The sequence below is a fragment of the Corticium candelabrum genome, chromosome 3 (assembly GCF_963422355.1).
Source record: "Corticium candelabrum chromosome 3, ooCorCand1.1, whole genome shotgun sequence".
Taxonomy (NCBI): domain Eukaryota; kingdom Metazoa; phylum Porifera; class Homoscleromorpha; order Homosclerophorida; family Plakinidae; genus Corticium; species Corticium candelabrum.
The window spans coordinates 3,604,459-3,626,958 of record NC_085087.1 but is presented as its reverse complement, the minus strand read 5'-3'; the positions used below and the strand labels follow the sequence as shown (position 1 = coordinate 3,626,958).

General features: G+C 42.9%; 3 protein-coding genes and 1 long non-coding RNA gene across 7 annotated transcripts in view; all 4 read right to left on the bottom strand.

The window, feature by feature from the left end:
- The window catches only part of LOC134177105 (uncharacterized), a 14,840-nt gene extending 4,045 nt beyond the window's left edge, over window positions 1-10,795 (bottom strand). For all 4 annotated transcript variants that reach the window (XM_062643825.1, XM_062643827.1, XM_062643826.1 and 1 more), the window contains exons 1-11: window positions 10,692-10,795; window positions 10,532-10,627; window positions 8,885-8,932; window positions 8,577-8,822; window positions 4,701-4,802; window positions 4,490-4,582; window positions 4,330-4,428; window positions 1,521-1,583; window positions 818-1,459; window positions 564-752; window positions 1-492 (exon numbers count right to left, since the gene is read on the bottom strand). The exon at window positions 1-492 is cut by the window's left edge. In XM_062643825.1, the coding sequence (XP_062499809.1) occupies window positions 1-492; window positions 564-752; window positions 818-1,459; window positions 1,521-1,583; window positions 4,330-4,428; window positions 4,490-4,582; window positions 4,701-4,802; window positions 8,577-8,678 (1,782 nt within the window). In that variant the 5' untranslated portion in view covers window positions 8,679-8,822; window positions 8,885-8,932; window positions 10,532-10,627; window positions 10,692-10,795. The remainder of the gene's footprint in view (window positions 493-563; window positions 753-817; window positions 1,460-1,520; window positions 1,584-4,329; window positions 4,429-4,489; window positions 4,583-4,700; window positions 4,803-8,576; window positions 8,823-8,884; window positions 8,933-10,531; window positions 10,628-10,691) is intronic.
- Window positions 8,697-11,640, bottom strand: LOC134177609 (putative ankyrin repeat protein RF_0381). The gene is made up of 11 exons (XM_062644384.1): window positions 11,587-11,640; window positions 10,692-10,793; window positions 10,532-10,627; window positions 10,372-10,479; window positions 10,309-10,311; window positions 10,115-10,207; window positions 9,959-10,057; window positions 9,145-9,246; window positions 8,985-9,080; window positions 8,885-8,932; window positions 8,697-8,822 (listed from the first exon to the last, which is right to left on the bottom strand). The coding sequence occupies exons 1-11, from the start codon at window positions 11,638-11,640 to the stop codon at window positions 8,697-8,699; spliced, it is 927 nt and encodes a 308-aa protein (XP_062500368.1).
- A 130-nt stretch (window positions 11,641-11,770) lies between these two features.
- LOC134177106 (uncharacterized) lies at window positions 11,771-12,359 on the bottom strand. The gene is made up of 3 exons (XR_009969431.1): window positions 12,259-12,359; window positions 12,163-12,198; window positions 11,771-12,094 (listed from the first exon to the last, which is right to left on the bottom strand). It is a non-coding gene; the product is annotated as an uncharacterized LOC134177106 (long non-coding RNA).
- An 11-nt stretch (window positions 12,360-12,370) lies between these two features.
- Window positions 12,371-17,361, bottom strand: LOC134177608 (putative ankyrin repeat protein RF_0381). Its single transcript, XM_062644383.1, has 11 exons — window positions 17,281-17,361; window positions 16,979-16,989; window positions 16,656-16,773; window positions 15,532-15,633; window positions 15,372-15,467; window positions 15,218-15,319; window positions 15,122-15,157; window positions 14,967-15,059; window positions 14,811-14,909; window positions 12,579-12,680; window positions 12,371-12,514 (listed from the first exon to the last, which is right to left on the bottom strand). The coding sequence occupies exons 1-11, from the start codon at window positions 17,359-17,361 to the stop codon at window positions 12,371-12,373; spliced, it is 984 nt and encodes a 327-aa protein (XP_062500367.1).
- Between the last annotated feature and the right edge of the window lie 5,139 nt (window positions 17,362-22,500).

The window sequence follows — 22,500 nt, the reverse complement described above, 5'->3', positions numbered from 1 at the left end:
ACAATGAAAAGAATCACCTTGTGATACAATCAGTCCATTTCTCCACAGCCTTGCTTCTGTATCTAATGTAGTGCAAACTTTAGATTGAAACATGCCAAATGCAGATGGACTGAAGATGGTCGTCTGACTGCTGCACACTTGACGTCGACCGACATACACTTTCTTACTCTCGTCTCTCTTCCACATGACAGACAGATCTTTAGGAGGCAACAGAGCTGGAAACATGTACGTGTCGTCTCTGCCTTCCACTTTGAAGCAGATACCAAGAGATTTACTAATTGCAAGAATTTTATCTGTGTTGAGTTGAATGTGAATCTTCTTATCTTTTTGAAAATCATTGATTGACTTTTCTGCTTCTTCTCTTGTTACTGTGCCATCCTTCCTTTCAGACTTGACGTGCCACTTGAAATCCTCAGAAGCAATGAGAGGACCGATGGCATAATGATGTAGAGATGCAGGATTGAGAGCTGCCACATCACCAGCAACAGCAATCTAAACACACATCACAACAATATTACACAAACACACAAGAACAACAACTAAACATCTGCTAGTCGTCTCACCTCTCCTGAATCATCTAAAAAATCAACTACCTTCTCTACAACCTTCTTCTCTTGTCCTGGACATGCTTCCTGCTCAATCCTCTCCATGAGTGTTGCCTTCTCCATGAACGGATCTTCTTGTTTCTTACGAAGAGAAGGAAGCAACTTGGACACGACTGGCTGACAAAGATGAGGATACAGAGGAGCAGACTGAAACATAAATATCTTTATCAGTAGGAAATATTTTCAACTAATTTATTCTTATAATCAATCACCTGCTGCAACTGCTGCTTCACATCACAGAGAACTTTCTTTAGTTGTTTCATTTCAGCTGACCTGCTCCTCCTGCAGTCGAGAACAAAACAATCTTCAATGATGTTGATCTTGCCTTTGAACAGCTCACGCATGTTGTCGACCACACGCTGCAAGACAACCTGACGCCCTGGACAGTAATCTATGTGACTGGCAGCTATCAACACTGTGGGTATAAAGTCTGCATCCAAACTGGCTCTGAGAAATGAGAGCCAATACTGAAGCTCTTCTAGCAACTCCGCAACACTGCACAGTCGTCTCTCCTCTCCTCTCACTAGACTCACTAGCAGGATGAAGAACGAGTTGGAAGAAAAGAAAAGACCGTGTGTTTTGTGGAACTGCCCTTGACCTGCAAAGTCCCACACTGACAAGCGACCCACTCCTGGAATATCGACTGTCATCACGTTGATACCAATTGTGCGTTCCTCTTCACATTTTGGGTCATCTGCTTGATTCTCGTTTGCAAAAATCCAATTCAACAATCCTCGTTTGAGAGCCTCCATGAGTGTCGTCTTTCCTGCTCCTTCTTTACCAATGAAACACAATTTCATGATTTCTGGTCTCACTGTGCCCTTAGCATACAGAACAGCATACTTCTGTTCATCCTGACAATACAACCCATCCATTCTACACATACCACCATATCTCACTACATAAACGTCTCACTATTGCTTTCCTCAGTCGTCTTCTCAGTTTACCATAAGTCAGTTGGTGTGGTCTCTTACCATCCTGACAACATAAACACACAAATAAGATAAGATGGTCTATACCAAAGTTTGTGAATAATAAAAAGATAAGGAATGTTATCACAGAAAAAAATATGATTTCAGTATGATGCTTCATGGGAGTTTTGGTAAGTATACATCCTATACTATAATACGCCAACCCACGCTTCCATCTGTCTGTCCACATGGATGTCCAGATGTCTGTAACGCACTGATCGACACTATGCAGCTCTCGGATTATTGCAAAATGCAGCGAACGAGTCGAGTTTGGCCGTGGGAGACGAACAGTTGAGACGGATTTCTCCTAGACTGCGTCCGGTGGCACAAGACAAGACTTTGTCAGCCTCAAACGAGATGCGCAGAAGTTTGTTTGTTCAATTAACTTAGTATAGTATAGGATGTGACATGAGCTCGCCAGCCACTGTACACCATCCTCTAATTGCCACAACTCGTAGAGTGCAAGATGCGCCCGCTGCAGGCGGAGTAAGCCGGCTCACCGGGCTGATTCTGCGTGCGTGCGTCTGTCCGTGTGTCAGGAAACGTGCATCTTCTTTAAGCAAATGTGGCATGTAAAGATAGATGCTACCGCCCATACGGCGGGGTAGGACTAGTGTATGTATAATGTGACCTCGGAGTACAGTAGCAGTTAGAAGAATGACAATGGTCATCTCATAGAGGTAACACTGAAGAGTTATTGTCATATGCACAACTAACTTGATTACTAAAACATAACTGTCGTGTTCAAATAAACAAAAGCTTCACTAAACACTTCACCCCACTGCTTGCTCTGATTTAAGATTTGTAGCATCCTAGCTTCGTCAGCGCCAATCAGTTTCCAGTATTCGCTTATAATAGGTGACATAACCCAATTCCACTACATACAGGTTTATCAAGATGTGAACTAAAGTGTAAACATAAAAAATGTTTGAAATAACAATTAGGCTACTACATACATATCTGTCAGCAAAAACAAACAATACAAAAGCAGACCTGAGGAAACTAACCTCAGAGTCGTCCTTCTAAAAAAATTAACCGTGGTTAGGCATCCAGTAACAGAATGATACTCGCGCACAGAACACTGTAAACCAGCTACAATCTGCTGCATGGTAGAAGGTGGATACGGCTTTCCATCTTGCCTCCGAACTTCATGCACAAACGGTGCAAGCCAGTAGTTCATTTCTCTGTTGTTATAACATGCAGATCATGCACGTACCGCCCTTTGGCTGCTTGTTTCTCCATTTCTTCCATGCGTCGAACACTCTAACCGCCCATGCAGTAGCTTTTGTGGTGCTAGGAACACACAAATCAAGGAACTTCTGAAAACTACTGGATGAAATGGGAGCTTAGAAACAAGATTCAGAAGACTGCTCAGCTCAGAAGAAGGCTGGCCGAATTTCTACGACGGCACATCAACCTGACAACCTCTGTCCGATTGAGTCACCACCATGTCTACATTAACAGCGAAACTAGGAAGAATTTCCAATGGTGGTATCGCTTTCTCCGTCCTGAAATGGGGTGGCAATGATGCTGGATGTCCATCTGTCTGTCGCCGCAGACATGGAACTCTACACAGATGCGTCCGGTTCACATAATTTTGGCACATACTACAGTGGAGCTTGGTTCCGCAGTGACTGGCAGTCGCACCAGATGCTTGAATCAGGGAAGTCTATAGCATGGCAAAATTGTTTGCCGTCGTCATAGCCTGTTTGACGTGAGGTAAGCATTGGTCTGGCAAGCGGGTTTTATTCCACTGTGACAACCAGAGCGTAGTCGACTTCTAGCAACACGGCTCACCCCGATGCTCCAATCTCATGGCAATCGTCCGTTGCTTGTTTTTTAAGGCAGCAAACAATAACTATACTGTCGTTATTAGACATATTCTAAGTGCTTCTAACGTAATTGCTGACGCATTGTCTCGCACACAGATGCCCAAGTTCCATGCATTGGCACCACGGCCAACTCCACTGCCTGTGGAAGCTCTCACCATTGGTCTCCCAGCAGCCACATTCTTTCTAAACGAAAGGATCGCCGCCTCATCAGGACGCACCTACAAAACAGGCGTGTCACGGTATACGAAGTTCTGCAGACAGAGGAAGTGGTCACCGTTCCCAGCCTCAGAGTCATCTCTTGTCGAGTTTGTCGCGTCAGCAGCTTCGGAAGTACAGTACCAGACGCTGAAGGTATATCTGGTTGGCATCAAACACCACCATCAAGTCGCATGCACGGCAGACCCCGCAGCAACTTCTATTCACCTTTCCCTCGTCCTCCGAGGCATCAAAGGCCGCAACTTTGATTACCTCCAAAACCTCGCCTTCCAGTCACTATCAAGATCATCGGTCAAATGAAATCTGCGCTGCGAGAACGTCTTGACCTATCAACCGACGACCGTCAGAAGTACTGGGCCGCATTTAACACGGCCTTCGGCTTTCTTCGGTGCTCGGAATTTACGGCTCTGAGCGTCAGCAATTGTGACAAGGACCAAACGCTATTATGCTCTGATCTCACAAATTGATCCTCTAATGTCACCTTGAGTGACCTTTTGGGTTCACACCACATGTCGGAGCTTGTGTGTGAGCTGACCCCTCTGGTTAATTAACCCATTGTTCACAAATCCCTCACAACCTGGCATGATGCCCCATTGAAGCCCACACTGTCTCGTGTCTATGCGATATCGCAACTAGCAGGCATGTTGCTTACAAAACAGTAGTGTATTACGAGTGATGTTAACAACAGTTTGTATTATTGTTTACCTTATCTTTAGCATCTGCATCAGCCTTCTTCTCCAACAAACACTCGACTGCCTCACAATGACCAAGTTCAGCAGCAAAGTGAAGTAAAGTGCGACCAGACTGCTTGCACAATACAAAAACATCTTTCACACATAATCAACAATATTGTCAAAACTCTCACCTTCTTCTCCACTGATTGACAAAACTTCTCTGCAATCTTTCTTGCAACATCCACTTCATTACTACATGCCCACTGCACCAGCTTACACACATTCTATTATCAACAATCAAAGAAAGAGAATCAATGTCACAAATCAATTCCATAAAAGGAAATACAAACAAAAATACCAAACTGTATCCACTCATTATGCTGTAAGACAACTGTTACTCACCTCTAATGCAACATCTTCAACTGACTGCATTATTGATAACAACCGATTAGCTGTTGACATGTGACCTTTTCTCACAGCAAAATCAAAAGGCTTCATGCCATACTATCACACATACAATTGTAATGAGTTAGTAAGAATATCACAACATGACTTCACAAGTGTTAGTAACTCTGTAGCATTAAAAATAAAATGAAAGCACCAAGGAGTGGCAAATGCCTCAGTCTGCATTCTAAGGTCAGTACGACAAACACAGGACAGCTACAATATGTATGTTTCTACTGTGCATGCACACTGAGAAATAACACACACACACACACACACACACACACACACACACACACACACACACACACACACACACACACACACACACACACACACACACACACACACACACGTGCATGCACACACGCACGCACGCGTGCGCGCAAACACACACACACACACACACACACACACACACACACACACACACACACACACACGGACAAACGTTAAGCCCTCTACGTCTTTTGACGTCAACCTTGAGGTCAATTGTGGAGATAGCTCCTCCTGCCTTTAGAGACAGGGCTTCCATGCGCTATGTGGAGTCTTGGGGCCAGCGCTACAATCCACCTGGAGCTTGGCCAGAGTCATCCAGGGGCACTGACAATGATGCAGCTCTGGGACAGGACACCAAGGCACACACATACCCGTCTGCTGCATGATGTCGCTGCCAAGCCAGCAGTCTTGTCCACCCCAGTCAAATGACCAGGTACTCATTTATACTCCTGAGTCAAGAGACGCAAGTGTGGGTGAGTTTCTTGCTCATGGAAACTGCAACAGTGTCGACTCCAACAGGATCAAACTTTCAACCCTCATCACGGAATACAAGATCCCGGATGTCATCACCAACGCTCTACCATCTGTTCCACCGCCACCCCACCCCCAACACACACACACACACACACACACACACACACACACACACACACACACATTTTCACGGCTTCTCTACTGATTAGAATTTAACCATCGCTTCTGTGCTTGTTCATGTGCATAGAGACCAATACGAGAATGACAATCGAGATGAGAGATGGCGCATACATTTTGACTTGTAGTTACTCCTTGAGCCATTTACTGGTGTATGTGTCGTCGTTCTTCTAATTTTTTCATTCTCTCATCCTCAAACTTCTTCAGACCAGATATTCAGTCGCGGTAGCCTGTTTGATGTGAGGTAAGCATTGGTCTGGCAAACGGGTTTTATTCCACTATGACAACCAGACTGTAGTCGACTTATGGCAACACGGCTCATCCTGCTGCCCCAATCTTATGGCACTTGTCCGTTGCTTGTTTTTACGGCGGCAAACAATAACTACACTGCCATTATTAGACATATTCCGGGCGCATCTAATGTAATTGCTCACGCATTGTCTCGCGCACAGATGCCCAAGTTTAATGAACTGGTACCTCAGGCAGCACCACGGCCAACTCCACTGCCTGCAAAAGCTCTCACCATTGGTCTCCCGGACCAGCAGCCACATTCTTTCTAAACGAAAGCATTGCCGCCTCATCACGACGCACCTACAACACAGGCGTGTCACGGTATATGGAATTCTGCAGACAGAAGAAGTGGTCACTGTTCTCAGCCTCAAAGCATCTCTCGTCGAGTTTGTCGCGTCAGCAGCTTCGGAAGTGCAGTACCAGACCCCGTAGCAACTTCTATTCGTCTTCCCCTCGTTCTCCGAGGCATCAGACGGCGCGGACTTCGGTTACCTCCAAAACCTCACCTTCCAATCACTATCAAGATCATCGGTCAAATGAAATCGACGCTGCGAGAACATCTTGACCTATCAACCAACGACTGTCAGATGTACCTGGTGCATTTACCACGGCCTTCTTTGGCTTTCTTTGGTGCTCGGAATTTACGACTCCAAGCATCAGCAATTGTAAGAAGGACCGAATGCTGTTATGCTCTGATCTCACAACTGACGGCAACAAGTATCGGCTGCACATCAAGGCTGCTAAAACAGACCCGTTACGCTTGGGCGTCAACATATTTCTTAGACAGACACACCATTCAGTCTGTCCAGTAAAGGCGTTGAAAAACTACCTGGCCCGTCCTAGAGCATCGGATCTACCGCTATTTGCACACGCAGACGGGTCCTTTCTCACTCCCCTGCGTCTTACCTCTATGCTTCCGTCTCTGCTACACGAATTGGGGTACAATGAAGACCACTATGCAGGTCACAGCTTCCGGATCAAAGCAGCAACAACTGCAGCTGCCCGCTGGCCTGCCAGATTGGCTGATCAAAACTCTCGGTCGTTGGTCTTCAGCCTGCTACAAACGATACGTCCAACTGAATGGCAAGACCCTCTCTTCTGTGGCAAACCCGCTCGCTAAAGCCCACATTTCTACCAACTTTCCATCTTAGTCCTCTGACTGACATCTGTTTTTCTTTCACATTGACTCACGATAGAGACGGTTAATGCTCATATAAGTTGAATTTGATGGTCTCAGGCTGTATTCCAGCGCCCTGGTACACACACAGTCTCTTGACTTTCTTGGGGTAGCATGCTATTTGGGGAAAGAGCCTTGTTCAGGCCAGTCTTGGCCCAACATTACGAGTGTACCTCCACTCAGATTGCAAAGCCAAAGCGACTAACATCTTCGGCACAAGCCAGTTGTCTCATGTACGTCATTAAACGGAATGGGTTCTGTGATGGTGTGTTGAGCCTCCAATGTCAACTGCACTGACCTCTTGGGCTCAAGCGGGGTAGGACAGTCTCCAATGTCAGCTTCAATGACCTCTTGGGCTTGAGTACATGCTTGTTCCAATAGATATTGATCCTCCAACGTCACCCTGAGTGACCTCTTGGGTTCACCCCACTTGTTGGAGCTCAGCATGTGAGCTGACCACTCTGGTTAACTCATTCTTCACAAATCCCTCACAACCTGGCACGTTGCCCCATTGAAGACCACACTGTCTCGTGTCTACACGGTATCGCAACTAGCGGGCATGTTGCTTACAACACAGTAGTGTATTACGAGTGATGTTAATCCTAGTATAAAGAGAAATGCAAATCACATTCTTGTCCGCCACAGCAATTTCGCTTCTCGTACTTGAAAGCTAACAACAAGTGTGTTAGGTTCTTTATCTATACATTTACCATTCACCATCTTGAAATAGCTTGCTGTTGAACGACAATGCGCTTTCTCAATCATTTTCTAGTTGCACGTGACCCGGAAATGGGTGGAGCACAGAGCATCACGTGATGGCATCTGAAACTCGAAGCGTGAAATAACCCATGGAGAGATGCTGGACGCTGCCGGCAACGTAGATCGTGAATCTATCTTACATGGTAGCTACAACAGCTGGCTAGAATTAAGGAACAGCCTATACCCGTAGTGACAAACGATGTGCTGGTAGCAGTGTTTCTTCTACGGAAATTCAACAACTGCAAGTCAGATGTATGCGTTGGTACACTGATAAGATAGTCTACAACTTCATACATAGTAGATGTCGGTCCCGATGCCATCGCGCTAGTGCGCGTTCTGTGCTCCACCCATTTTTGGGTCACGTGCAACAACAAAAAGATCTAGAAATCGCTTTGTCGTTCAACAGCAAGTCATCTCAAACTAGAAAATGGATAAATGTGTGCGTAAAGGAACAATTTCAAGTTTGCATGGGTGTGTCTGCATGTGTGCTGTAAATCATGAGCGGGCACCTATAATAAAACTGAAATTCATAACACAATAAAACAGCATGTTTGTCTTTCAACAAGCCATATGCCTTAAAGTTCTATGATTTGTCTGTAAAGTGTGACAACTGTACAGTACTGCTATCATTTGATGTAGAATATTTCTATAGAATATTTGAATGTTGCTACACTTACATTGTCTGTAGCATCAGCATCTGCCTTCTTGCTCAAGAGAACATCAACCACACAGTTGCCATGATCAGCAGCGTAGTGAAGTAAAGTTCGTCCCAACTGCATCAACAATACAATAACAAGTCATACAAATGATTGACAAATTTTACTTCTCACATCGTCCTTCACTTCTGTTCCCTGCTCCACAATCTTTCTTATCACATCCACTCTACTGTTCTTGTGTGCCCAGTGTAACACGACACATCGAGTCTACACAATCCATACAGTCACACTTCCTTATTTCTCTCAACACACAACTGACACACACAAACCTCCACTGCAACATAAACAGCCACAATATCCAATGCATCACGACCATCCTGTTCGCACACTACTCAATCACACAATCACAACAAGTTGACAAATCCCTACTTCGTCCTTCCATTCTGTTCCGTGATGTTCCACAATATTTCTTGCAACATCAACTCTCTTGTTCTTACATGCCCAATGGAACACGAGAGGACGAGTCTACACACACCACACACTCACACACATTCATTTCATTCTCTCAACACAACTGACTGTCACACACCTCAACTGTAAGATCTTCAACTTTTTCACTTGCCAACACCAACTGAACAGCTGTAGATAAGTGACCATTCCTCACAGACAAATGAAAAGGTCTCTTCCCATACTGTAGCACATAAGGAGTCAGTAAAACTCCTCCCCCTCTCCCCCTCTCTCCCTCTCCCTCTCCCCTCTCTCCCTCTCTCCCTCTCCCTCTCCCCTCTCTCCCTCTCCCCTCTCTCTAGCCCACACGTGTGTGTGTCTGTGTGTGTGTGTGTGTGTGTGTCTGTGTGTGTGTGTGTGTGTGTGTGTGTGTGTGTGTGTGTGTTGTGTGTGTGTGTGTGTGTGTGTGTGTGTGTGTGTGTGTGTGTGTGTGTGTGTGTGTGTGTGTGTGTGTGTGTGTGTGTGTGTGTGTGTGTGTGTGTGTGTGTGTGTGTGTGTGTGTGTGTGTGTGTGTGTGTGTGTGTGTGTGTGTGTGTGTGATCTGTCTCTGTTTCACCACAAAAATCATTTTCAACAAAATCTAAACTGATGTAAGAAATCCCTGATAAACAGCAAGTACACCAGCCCTGCAGTTCACCTTAATACACGTCAACACACATCTAGATCTGCTGTGTACCACATTTACACTCATCATAGAAATGCAAGCAGCTTAACATCTTGTTGAAAGATTCAGTTTAAAATAGAGCTGCACATGACATAACAGCATGATGTGCTGCTTAATAAGACCAAAATTCATAACACACAATGATTTGTCTGTAAAGTGTGACAACTGTACAGTACTGCTGTCATTTGGTGTAGAATATTTCTATAGAATATTTGAATGTTGCTACACTTACATCGTCTGTAGCATCAGCATTTGCCTTGTTGCTCAAGAGAACATCAACCACATCACAGTTGCCATGATCAGCAGCATAGTGAAGTAAAGTTCGTCCCAACTGCATCAATAATACAATAACAAGTCATACAAATGATAGACAAATTCTATTTCTCACGTCGTCCTTCACTTCTGTTCCCTGCTCCACAATCTTTCTTATCACATCCACTCTACTGTTCTTGTGTGCCCAGTGTAACACGACACATCGAGTCTACACAATCCATACAGTCACACTTCCTTATTTCTCTCAACACGTGCACAACTGACACACACACAAACCTCGACTGCAACATCTTATATTGGCATAGAAACAGTCTGAAACACAGAAAATCAACAACACAACATGCAAAGTATGCTCAGGGAGACAAACAGTACCGTTTCCACATCATTGCCGTGTGACAGTCTGCTCTTCAGGATGATGTCAGCAATTTCCACGTTGTCATAAACAGCCACAATATCCAATGCATCACGACCATAACCATACTGTTCACACACTACTCAATGACACAATCACAACAAGTTGACAAATCCCTACTTTGTCCTTCCATTCTGTTCCGTGATGTTCCACAATATTTCTTGCAACATCAACTCTCTTGTTCTTACATGCCCAATGGAACACGAGAGGATGAGTCTACACACACCACACACTCACACACATTCATTTCATTCTCTCAACACAACTGACTGTCACACACCTCAACTGTAAGATCTTCAACTCTTTCACCTGCCAACACCAACCGACCAGCTGTAGACAAGTGACCATTCCTCATAGCCAAATCAAAAGGTCTCTTCCCATCCTGTAACACATAGAATTGTAATGAGTCAGTAAAACTATCAAAACAAAATTTCACAAACATTAATTAAGTCTGCAGCATTTCATTATCCCAAAATAATCATAAAATCAAATTGACAAAAAAACTTATGTTTGGCAACACATAATAAATCAATAAATTAAGTCTTGTACATTGACTGTGTGTGTGTGTGTGTGTGTGTGTGTGTGTGTGTGTGTGTGTGTGTGTGTGTGTGCGTGTGTGTGTGTGTGTAGCGTCTGCAGTTTCATTCAAAAATGGAAACATCCGGGACCTTTGGGTCATAAGTTCAACTGGATGGGCACAGGCATAATTCCCTTAGGCAAGAAACTCACACACAATTGCTTATCTTGACTCAGGAGTATAAATGAGTAGCTGGCCATTGACTGGGGTAGATAAGACTACTAGCATGGCAGAACATCACGCAGCAAATGGGTACGTGTGAGACTGAGGTCTAGTCTCGTGACTGCGCCAAAGTTGGATGCTCTGGCCAAGCACCTAGGGGTACGTCAGCGTGACCTAAAACACTGAGTAGCACCAGATGCCCCACCTAGAAATAGGCAGGGGATGCTATCTTTTGATATTGAAGGGCATATCCATGTGTGTGTGTGTGTGTGTGTGTGTGTGTGTGTGTGTGTGTGTGTGTGTGTGTGTGTGTGTGTGTGTGTGTGTGTGTGTGTGTGATCTGTCTCTGTTTCACCACAAAAATCATTTTCAACAAAATCTAAACTGATGTAAGAAATCCCTGATAAACAGCAAGTACACCAGCCCTGCAGTTCACCTTAATACACGTCAACACACATCTAGATCTGCTGTGTACCACATTTACACTCATCATAGAAATGCAAGCAGCTTAACATCTTGTTGAAAGATTCAGTTTAAAATAGAGCTGCACATGACATAACAGCATGATGTGCTGCTTAATAAGACCAAAATTCATAACACACAATGATTTGTCTGTAAAGTGTGACAACTGTACAGTACTGCTGTCATTTGGTGTAGAATATTTCTATAGAATATTTGAATGTTGCTACACTTACATCGTCTGTAGCATCAGCATTTGCCTTGTTGCTCAAGAGAACATCAACCACATCACAGTTGCCATGATCAGCAGCATAGTGAAGTAAAGTTCGTCCCAACTGCATCAATAATACAATAACAAGTCATACAAATGATTGACAAATTTTATTTCTCACGTCGTCCTTCACTTCTGTTCCCTGCTCCACTATCTTCCTTATCACATCCACTCTACTGTTCTTGTGTGCCCAGTGTAACACGACACATCGAGTCTACACAATCCATACAGTCACACTTCCTTATTTCTCTCAACACGTGCACAACTGACACACACACAAACCTCGACTGCAACATCTTCCATTGACATAGAAACAGTCTGAAACACAGAAAATCAACAACACAACATGCAAAGTATGCTCAGGGAGACAAACAGTACCGTTTCCACATCATTGCCGTGTGACAGTCTTCTCTTCAGGATGATGTCAGCAATTTCCACGTTGTCATAAACAGCCACAATATCCAATGCATCACGACCATAACCATACTGTTCACACACTACTCAATGACACAATCACAACAAGTTGACAAATCCCTACTTTGTCCTTCCATTCTGTTCCGTGATGTTCCACAATATTTCTTGCAACATCAACTCTCTTGTTCTTACATGCCCAATGGAACACGAGAGGATGAGTCTACACACACCACACACTCACACACATTCATTTCATTCTCTCAATACAACTGACTGTCACACACCTCAACTGTAAGATCTTCAACTCTTTCACCTGCCAACACCAACCGACCAGCTGTAGACAAGTGACCATTCCTCATAGCCAAATCAAAAGGTCTCTTCCCATCCTGTAACACATAGAATTGTAATGAGTCAGTAAAACTATCACAACATAATTTCACAAACATTAATTAAGTCTGCAGCATTTCATTATCCCAAAATAATCATAAAATCAAATTGACAAAAAAACTTATGTTTGGCAACACATAATAAATCAATAAATTAAGTCTTGTACATTGACTGTGTGTGTGTGTGTGTGTGTGTGTGTGTGTGTGTGTGTGTGTGTGTGCGTGTGTGTGTGTGTAGCGTCTGCAGTTTCATTCAAAAATGGAAACATCCGGGACCTTTGGGTCATAAGTTCAACTTGATGGGCACAGGCATAATTCCCTTAGGCAAGAAACTCACACACAATTGCTTATCTTGACTCAGGAGTATAAATGAGTAGCTGGCCATTGACTGGGGTAGATAAGACTACTAGCATGGCAGAACATCACGCAGCAAATGGGTACGTGTGAGACTGAGGTCTAGTCTCGTGACTGCGCCAAAGTTGGATGCTCTGGCCAAGCACCTAGGGGTACGTCAGCGTGACCTAAAACACTGAGTAGCACCAGATGCCCCACCTAGAAATAGGCAGGGGATGCTATCTTTTGATATTGAAGGGCATATCCATGTGTGTGTGTGTGTGTGTGTGTGTGTGTGTGTGTGTGTGTGTGTGTGTGTGTGTGTGTGTGTGTGTGTGTGTGTGTGTGTGTGTGATTACATCCGGGACCTTGCAGGGTTGCAGGTTCAAGTCACAGTAATGGCGAGTTACGGCATAATTTCCTTGGGCAAGAAACTCACACACAATTGCCTGTCTCAACTCAGGAGTATAAATGAGTACCTGGTCTTTGACTGGGGTGGCAAAGGCCTCCGACTGCAACAAAGTCCATCAGCCACTGAGGTCCGAGTGGGACTCTGGGTGCCCACTACAGTTGGTGTCGCAGTCGGTGCTCCTGCGAGCACCTGGCGCAGGAGCACCTGGCTAGGCTCCAGGAAATTACTTAGCACGGTCCATAGCTCCTGCTTAGTGCATAGGAGCCCAGCCATCTGGCTGGGGGCAATACCGTTTAACAGCAGCTTCTTATCCATTTGCCGTGTGTGGGTGCATGCGTGTGTGTGGGTGTGTGTGTGTGTGTGTGTGTGTGTGTGTGTGTGTGTGTGTGTGTGTGTGTGTGTGTGTGTGTGTGTGTGTTGTGGGGCGTGATGGAGCAGATGGTAGAGCGTAGGTGATGACATCCGGGATCTTGTATTCCGTGATGAGGGTTGAAGGTTTAATCCTGGTGGAGGCGACACTGTCGCAATTTCCTTGAGCAAGAAACTCACCCACACTTGCTTCTCTCGACACAGGAGTATAAATGAGTACCTGGTCATTAACTGGGGTGGACAAGACCGCTGGCTTGGCAGCAACATCATACAGCAGACGGGTAGGTGTGAGCCTTGGTGTCCAGTCCCAGAGCTGCGCCATTGTCAGTGCCACTGGATGACCCTGGCCAAGCTCCAGGTGGATTGTAGCGCTGGCCCCAAGACTCTACGTAGCGCATGGAGGCCCTGTCACTAGAGGCAGAGTAGCTATCTCCGCAACTGACATCAAGGTCGACGTTGAAAGACGTGGAGGGCTTAACATTTGTCCATTTGTGTGTGTGTGTGTGTGTGTGTGTGTGTGTGTGTGTGTGTGTGTGTGTGTGTGTGTGTGTGTGTGTGTGTGTGTGTGTGTGTGTGTGTGTGTGTGTGTGTGTGTGTGTGTGTGATCTGTCTCCGTTTTACCACAAAAATCTTTTAAACAAATTTAAACTGATGTAAGAAATTCCTGTAAAATCAGCAAGTACACCAAGCCCTGTCCACATTATTACACCTCAACACACATGTACATCTGCTGTTTTACTACATTTACATTCCATTCTACTCGTCATAGAAATGCAAGCAGCTTAACATCTTGTTGAAAGATTCACTTAAAAATAGAGCTGCACATGACATAACAGCATGATGTGATGCTTAATAACACTGAACTCATAACACACAATGAAACTGTATGTTTGTCTTTCAACAGGCTCTACACATCAAACCTCCATGATTTGTCTGTAAAGTGTGACAACTGTACAGTACTGCTGTCATTTGGTGTAGAATATTTCTATAGAATATTTGAATGTTGCTACACTTACCTTGTCTGTAGCATCAGCATCTGCCTTCTTGCTCAAGAGAACATCAACCACATCACAGTTGCCATGATCAGCAGCATAGTGAAGTAAAGTTCGTCCAAACTGCATCAACAATACAATAACAAGTCATACAAATGATTGACAAATTCTATTTCTCACGTCGTCCTTCATTTCTGTTCCCTGCTCCACTATCTTTCTTATCACATCCACTCTACTGTTCTTGTGTGCCCAGTGTAACACGACACATCGAGTCTACACAATCCATACAGTCACACTTCCTTATTTCTCTCAACACACAACTGACACACACAAACCTCCACTGCAACATCTTCTATTGACATAGAAACAGTCTGAAACACAGAAAATCAACAACACAACATGCAAAGTATGCTCAGGGAGACAAACAGTACCGTTTCCACATCATTGCCGTGTGCCAGTCTTCTCTTCAGGATGATGTCAGCAATGTCCACGTTGTCATAAACAGCCACAATATCCAATGCATCACGACCATCCTGTCCACACACTACTCGATGACACAATCACAACAAGTTGACAAATCCCTACTTTGTCCTTCCATTCTGTTCCGTGATGTTCCACAATATTTCTTGCAACATCAACTCTCTTGTTCTTACATGCCCAATGGAACACGAGAGGAAGAGTCTACACACACCACACACTCACACACATTCATTTCATTCTCTCAACACAACTGACTGTCACACACCTCAACTGTAAGATCTTCAGCTCTTTTACTTGCCAACACCAACCGACCAGCTGTAGACAAGTGACCTTTTTCCATAGCAAAATCAAATGCAGTCTCACCAAACTAACCATATACGATGAATGTTAGCAATGTGTTGTCCAACAAGCAATCAATACAATACAATTGCCACCAGACTATCCATCACTACTCATAATACAACGCCATGTCTGCTAGTAAAACACTCATCTACATCTCCTGCTGCAGCATACACACAATCAACACTTTCTAATCGAATATCAAATCATCTCCAACTCTCTCTCCTACACTTGACACACTTTCAACTTCACATCATTTTTCTTACAATAAACGAGATCTACTCAAATACCATTACAAAACAAATCAAGTTATGCTAATCAACAATTTTGTTTCTATGTGTTTGTAATGTTTGAAATTGGTTAATGTTGCCTAGTAACCGTCAATCAAATAGGAAAGTCTTTGTGGTTAATTATATTTTACAATGTCATCTCATTGATATGGTTCAATATAAAGGACTGTCCACACTGGCAACTGGATCGCGATCCAATTCGTCTGATCCACATCGTGAGGTGGTTTTGATCACGATCCGATCGGTTGAATCCAATTAGAAATAATAGGCGTTACCTTCACGTACACTACGCGTGTAGTTGGAACATCTAACACTCCTCACTCGTCTATGTTCTCGCTCACCTTTCGTCGCTGTATCAACGCTTTCCACAAGCAAAGAAGCCACACGTACACATCGGTCATCAGTCATGTGATATCGAAAATGAGGCGCAGGTAGTGTGTTCAAAGTGCACTGCATTCTGGTCTAGTGTGGACAGGCATTAAGTCAATCTCAATTAATTACTAAAACATGCACACATGGAGATGTCAAGTATGTGGGGACTTGCATGATACACAAACTTTCTGCTAAAGATGGACTTTGACTTTAAATTAAACCGATTAAGTGATAAAGTAGCAAAATCTAAAAACGTCAAACACAATTTCTAGCACAAAATACGTGACCAACAAGCATAACATTGAGGTGACCACTGAGAAAGATACCTACTAGTACAGAGTTGTCAAACTTGCAACTTATCGCCTTTTCACATGAGCTCCTTTACAACCGAGCCGCCAGTTGAACCAACAGTTGAATCCGTGCCAGAGAGCTGAGCTAACTCACTGTTCACATGATGTTCAACAACACAAGCCAGCTCACTTAGTGGGACCAGGGTGTATCTCTTGCTACATGTATGCACACTAGCTACATACAACCACCACGTGTACATAAAAAACACTCGCCCAATCTGACGTGAAAAGTCTGGCTACTCAAGACTATAGTTTGGCAGTTGGTTGACATTCACATGATGAATGCAAGCCAAGCAGAACCAAAGTGTAGTGGCACAGCAGTTTATGGTGGACCATTGCAGAGCAGCTTGGCTCAGCTTGCCTCAACTCGCACTGCATTCACACAAGTTGTCAACATTTCAAAAGTGAGCTGAGCCATGCTGACCGTGTTGGCTCGGTTACAAGTGCTCATGTGAATGGAACACGGTAGTTATTTCATGATTTGGATTGAACAAACGTGTCAATCCTACAGCATTTACACTTCCAAAGAAAAGGCAAAAGTAAATAATAAATACCGCCCTCATTTAAACACTCCAGATAGAAATATTAACAAAAATTAAATAAAATACAACAATTCACATCAACACATACAACAGTTCAACTGCACCACATGGAAACACTCACCTTATTCTTCTGTTCAGGTTTGGATCCTGCTGTTAATAGAGCATCAACGATTTCATCACAACCCTGCAATGCTGCCCACATTAGAGCAGTTCCACCCTGTAATGACAATAATTTTGTTTTATTGTTTGTCTCTACTGTAATATCCGTCCTATCACAAATCTCATTACATCATTTAAATCTCATTCTCTTCATTCATTCATTCACTATCAACACTTACCCCTTCATCAGTCCTGTTAATGTCTGCCCCTCTAGACAACAAAAGCTCAACTAATGACTTGGAGTCATAAAAACAAGCTTGCATCAGTACAGTATCTCCCTACAATAGAGTGAATTGTTATGAACAACAATAAAACGAGTCACTCAATCAATAACATACAAGAAAATCACACGCATCCACTTCAGCTCCTAGATCCAATAGACTTTCAACCTCATCACGTGACTTGCTCCTCACAGCACTCAGTAGTCTAGCATTCAATGTTGAGATGTCTCTCTCACTCATTCTAACATAACAGTAACACATCAATAACAATAAATCCTTCCAATTTCATTCACAAACGACATTTCACTCAACACGCGCTCTCAATACAATCACTACACACACCACATCTCAACCCTTCACTCACATCTCATCAACACAATTCTTTCTACCCAATCTCAATCTCCCTTCCTACTCACTCTTTATTCTCACCTTCAAATGCAAAGTTCGACCTCTCTCTCTCTCTCTCTGCCCTCCACTCGCGATCGACAACGACGTTTTGGGGCGTTGATCGTCTTATCAGAGTCTTATGACCCGCAATCACGAGTTACTCAAGCGCACGCATCCCCAGACTCTCTAGCCTCGCCCCAGACGCAGTATGGATTGCAGCCCCGGATGCGCCCCGGATGCGCTGCCATCACAACGGTGATGGCAGCGCATGCGGGGATGCAATCCACACTGCGTCTGGGGCGAGGCTACGCAGACTCTCCCGCATGATGCTTCGGTACCCTTAGCGCGCGTTAAGCATAACTAGCAAGACATCACGTGACTTTGACCTCAATCTTTGCAGCGCACAGTTAAAATTTATTTATTTACGAAATTAAAGTTTTTCTATTTTATTATTTTGAGTTTATTTAAAATATAACACTTTTTCATCACGCAACCTACATCTCGTAATACGATTGTGTTGAGTGATATTCTATATTATTTATTTATATATTTATTTATTATTTATTTATTATTTATTTATTTATTATTTATTTATATATTTATTATTTATTTATTTATTATTTATTTATTTATTATTTATTTATTATTAATTATTTATTATTTATTTATTTATTATTCATTTATCTATTTATTATTTATTTATTTATTTATTATTTATTTATTATTTATTTGAGTTTGCTACTTCATCTTCAACGCACTATATCGTCTCTGTAGACTACACACTCTACTATACAGCATTACAAAACTAAGATTGGCTATGTTCTAACGCAAGTACGGTCAGTGGACGGTTCGGCCATTTAATTTTCTACATTTCAATTTTCATGTTTTCATTTTTCAATTTTCAATTTTTAGTAATTTTTTTAATTTTTAATTTTTAATTTTTAATTTTTTACTTGCATTCTTATTTAAAATTGTTGTGTTTATTAAATTTTAATTTTTAATTTTAAAATTTTAAATTTTTAATTTTTAAGTTTCCTTATTTTTGTAAAATGGTTTTCATCTTTTGATGTGTTGATGCTTGTGATCTTTAGATTTATCTTTTAAAATTTGATTTTTAGGCACCTATGTGCTCAAAACTAGAAACTTGAACGCGCTGTTCGCTTTTCTATTACTAACATGAATAGAAAATAGAAAATTGAAATGACCGAAGACGCTAGACACAGCAGGGGTCTCAGCGGGGGTCCCAGCAGGGCTTCCATTCGCACGCGTGTCTCAGGAGATCACGTTTCCAACACGCTAGCAGGTGTTTGTTTTTACTTTGCTTTCCGTCACGTGCCAAACCACGTTGGCAACTCTTGACAACTCTTATTATTATTAGTCAAAAACAATATGGGGAGATGCAAGTTGTGGTGACCTAACGTAGACGACGCTTACAAAACAACTGTAGTGGAGGCTGCGAAAGTCTACCCAAGAATGTCTTGCGGTGTGAGAAAGCAGTCGACCCGTCCAATTACTACCGAGCGGTGGTTCGGACTCTTCTAGAGCTGCAATGCGATTTGTTTTGACGTTTATTGTTAGCCACTCATGGGGTTAGCTAACTCTTCTCACAAACAACCAGACTAGAGGCTTCGAAGCAAATCGTTTAGCACTAGGTGGGGTGTGAGAACATACGGCCACGCCTTTCCCTCTTCTCGCAAACAGCTACCTCCGCACACTAGCTACTATAGTGTATCGATAAAGAAACTCTCTGAACATCAAAAGCTATAGGCTTTCCAAATGTACAAAAGCAATTTGCTAACCGTAGACATCATCACCCTTGCTAAGCTTTTAGATCTCACTCGTGATCATTGAGGGAATTCCCCGGGAAGGCACGCCCTCAACTTGCACAACCAGTTAGTATTGCAGTCGCTATTTTTTAGGTTCTCTATTGAAGCGGTACTCCAATGGCTATTTTTCATCATGCAACTATTACAAAGTAATTGTCAAATGATAGAAATAGCGCCAAGCGTCATGAAATGGAGTATAATAGCCGTTTACTGTTGCTGAGTAGAGATCATTGTAGGTTCCGTGGTTTAATGTAAAATATTGACTTCTGGCCAAGTGGATGGCGTTGTCCGCAATCGGATCATTGCCGTATTCTGTTGGCCTTCTCAAAATTCCTCCCTCTCCTTCGAATAACTGCACTGCGTAGTCTACACTTGGAATTGTTCCTGCTGGAAGTCTAACAGCCTGGTGATTTTGAACTGTGATTAGGAGTTCCTTTCCCTCTTGGCAAAGTTACACAAAGTGTGTTGCTAATTGACAGTAATATGCAGACTTTATCCTATACCTGGAATAGGATGGTTGTTCCACGCTAGAACAAATAGTTCTATTCCAGCCTGGCACACTCTCATAGCCAGCCACGAGATACAAAACTTGACAATGTCATCGTTCAAGTCTAGTTGGTCGGTTTCCACCAGATCATTAAGGCATTTTTTAACAAGATAATTAACCTTTTGGTTGACTTCCACCCATATTCTTTCTGCTGGATGATTCTAGGTAATTAAAGAATTAAGTATTACAATCACATCCTAATCATTGTGTGTCATTCATGTTGGTGTCTATACCTCCCTTGACATTGACTGAACATGGGGAGCTCTTCTTTGATTTCGCCTTAAATTTGCTAAGCGTTCTTGCACGTATAGAGACAAAATGAACTCTTTCCCATGGTCAACTCGTATTTGATCCCACAGACCAAATTGTATCAAGATAGGTCGGAATAAGTGGCTGTAAATCAAATGTTGTTTTTGATAGGCATTGTGATGATGCCAAGAATGAATCCACTATAGCCGTCAATGGCGAGGACATGTGTAACTCCATACATCACAAGCTTTTCATTCTGGTCTATGTGCATTTTGTGACCACAGTATTGAGCGTAATAGGGTATGGGATTTACTCGTCGATGCGCAAGAGCTTGCCTCCTTCTGTGATATCCAGGAGCAACTTGTCCAAGAGCCCATCCAACTCTCTTTTCCCATACACAAAAGCCTCTAGTTTGCAAGTAGCCCTTCATCATCTTCCTCCCGTATGCTGGCCCAACCTTATTTCAGCAACGTTGTAATCACATGTATATAGATATTTAGAGTATGTACATATTTACAATTTACCTCTCTAACACCGGCTTCAACGATTTGCCTCAACTCACGATTCGACACACCCGAGTTAGAGTGGATGTCGTGTTCAAAGCAAAATCTTCTCACCGATCTCTCAGAAAGTCCTCTAACTCCAGGATGTCTTCGCCTCAATCTATAGCTTATTTCTGAATGCGAAATGCCTTCTTCTACCATTCGTCTGATGTCTGCCTCGTCCATTACAGCGACTGCAATACTAACTGGTTGTGCAAGTTGAGGGCGTGCCTTCCCGGGGAATTCCCTCAATGATCACGAGTGAGATCTAGCAAGGGTGATGATGTCTACGGTTAGCAAATTGCTTTTGTACATTTGGAAAGCCTATAGCTTTTGATGTTCAGAGAGTTTCTTTATCGATACACTATAGTAGCTAGTGTGCGGAGGTAGCTGTTTGCGAGAAGAGGGAAAGGCGTGGCCGTATGTTCTCACACCCCACCTAGTGCTAAACGATTTGCTTCGAAGCCTCTAGTCTGGTTGTTTGTGAGAAGAGTTAGCTAACCCCATGAGTGGCTAACAATAAACGTCAAAACAAATCGCATTGCAGCTCTAGAAGAGTCCGAACCACCGCTCGGTAGTAATTGGACGGGTCGACTGCTTTCTCACACCGCAAGACATTCTTGGGTAGACTTTCGCAGCCTCCACTACAGTTGTTTTGTAAGCGTCGTCTACGTTAGGTCACCACAACTTGCATCTCCCCATATTGTTTTTGACTAATAATAATAAGAGTTGTCAAGAGTTGCCAACGTGGTTTGGCACGTGACGGAAAGCAAAGTAAAAACAAACACCTGCTAGCGTGTTGGAAACGTGATCTCCTGAGACACGCGTGCGAATGGAAGCCCTGCTGGGACCCCCGCTGAGACCCCTGCTGTGTCTAGCGTCTTCGGTCATTTCAATTTTCTATTTTCTATTTTCTATTCATGTTAGAAATAGAAAAGCGAACAGCGCGTTCAAGTTTCTAGTTTTGAGCACATAGGTGCCTAAAAATCAAATTTTAAAAGATAAATCTAAAGATCACAAGCATCAACACATCAAAAGATGAAAACCATTTTACAAAAATATGGAAACTTAAAAATTAAAAATTAAAAATTTAAAAATAAAAATTAAAATTTAATAAACACAACAATTTTAAATATGAATGCAAGTAAAAAATTAAAAATTAAAAATTAAAAATTAAAAAAATTACTAAAAATTGAAAATTGAAAAATGAAAACATGAAAATTGAAATGTAGAAAATTAAATGGCCGAACCGTCCACTGACCTAAAATCCTTGCAATAAGTAAATCTCTTTGTATCTGCTTCAAAGTGGAAGGCAGAGACGACATGTACATATGTTTCCAGCTCTCTTGCCTCCTAAGGATCTGTCTGTCATGTGGAAGAGAGATGAGAGTAAGAAAGTGTATGTTGGTC

Excerpts from the sequence above, each read along its gene's own strand:
- LOC134177609 (XM_062644384.1), bottom strand. The coding sequence starts at position 11,640 with ATGAGTGTAAATGTGGTACACAGCAGATCTAGATGTGTGTTGACGTGT. Across the intron at positions 10,628-10,691 it reads TTGAAGATCTTACAGTTGAG|ACTCATCCTCTCGTGTTCCA; the intron begins GTGTGTGACAGT and ends TGGTGTGTGTAG. Across the intron at positions 10,480-10,531 it reads GAACAGAATGGAAGGACAAA|TATGGTTATGGTCGTGATGC; the intron begins GTAGGGATTTGT and ends GTGTGTGAACAG.
- LOC134177608 (XM_062644383.1), bottom strand. The coding sequence starts at position 17,361 with ATGTGGGCAGCATTGCAGGGTTGTGATGAAATCGTTGATGCTCTATTA. Across the intron at positions 15,320-15,371 it reads GAACAGAATGGAAGGACAAA|GATGGTCGTGATGCATTGGA; the intron begins GTAGGGATTTGT and ends GTGTGTGGACAG. Across the intron at positions 12,681-14,810 it reads ATGCTGATGCTACAGACAAG|GATGGGAAGAGACCTTTTGA; the intron begins GTAAGTGTAGCA and ends TATGTGTTACAG.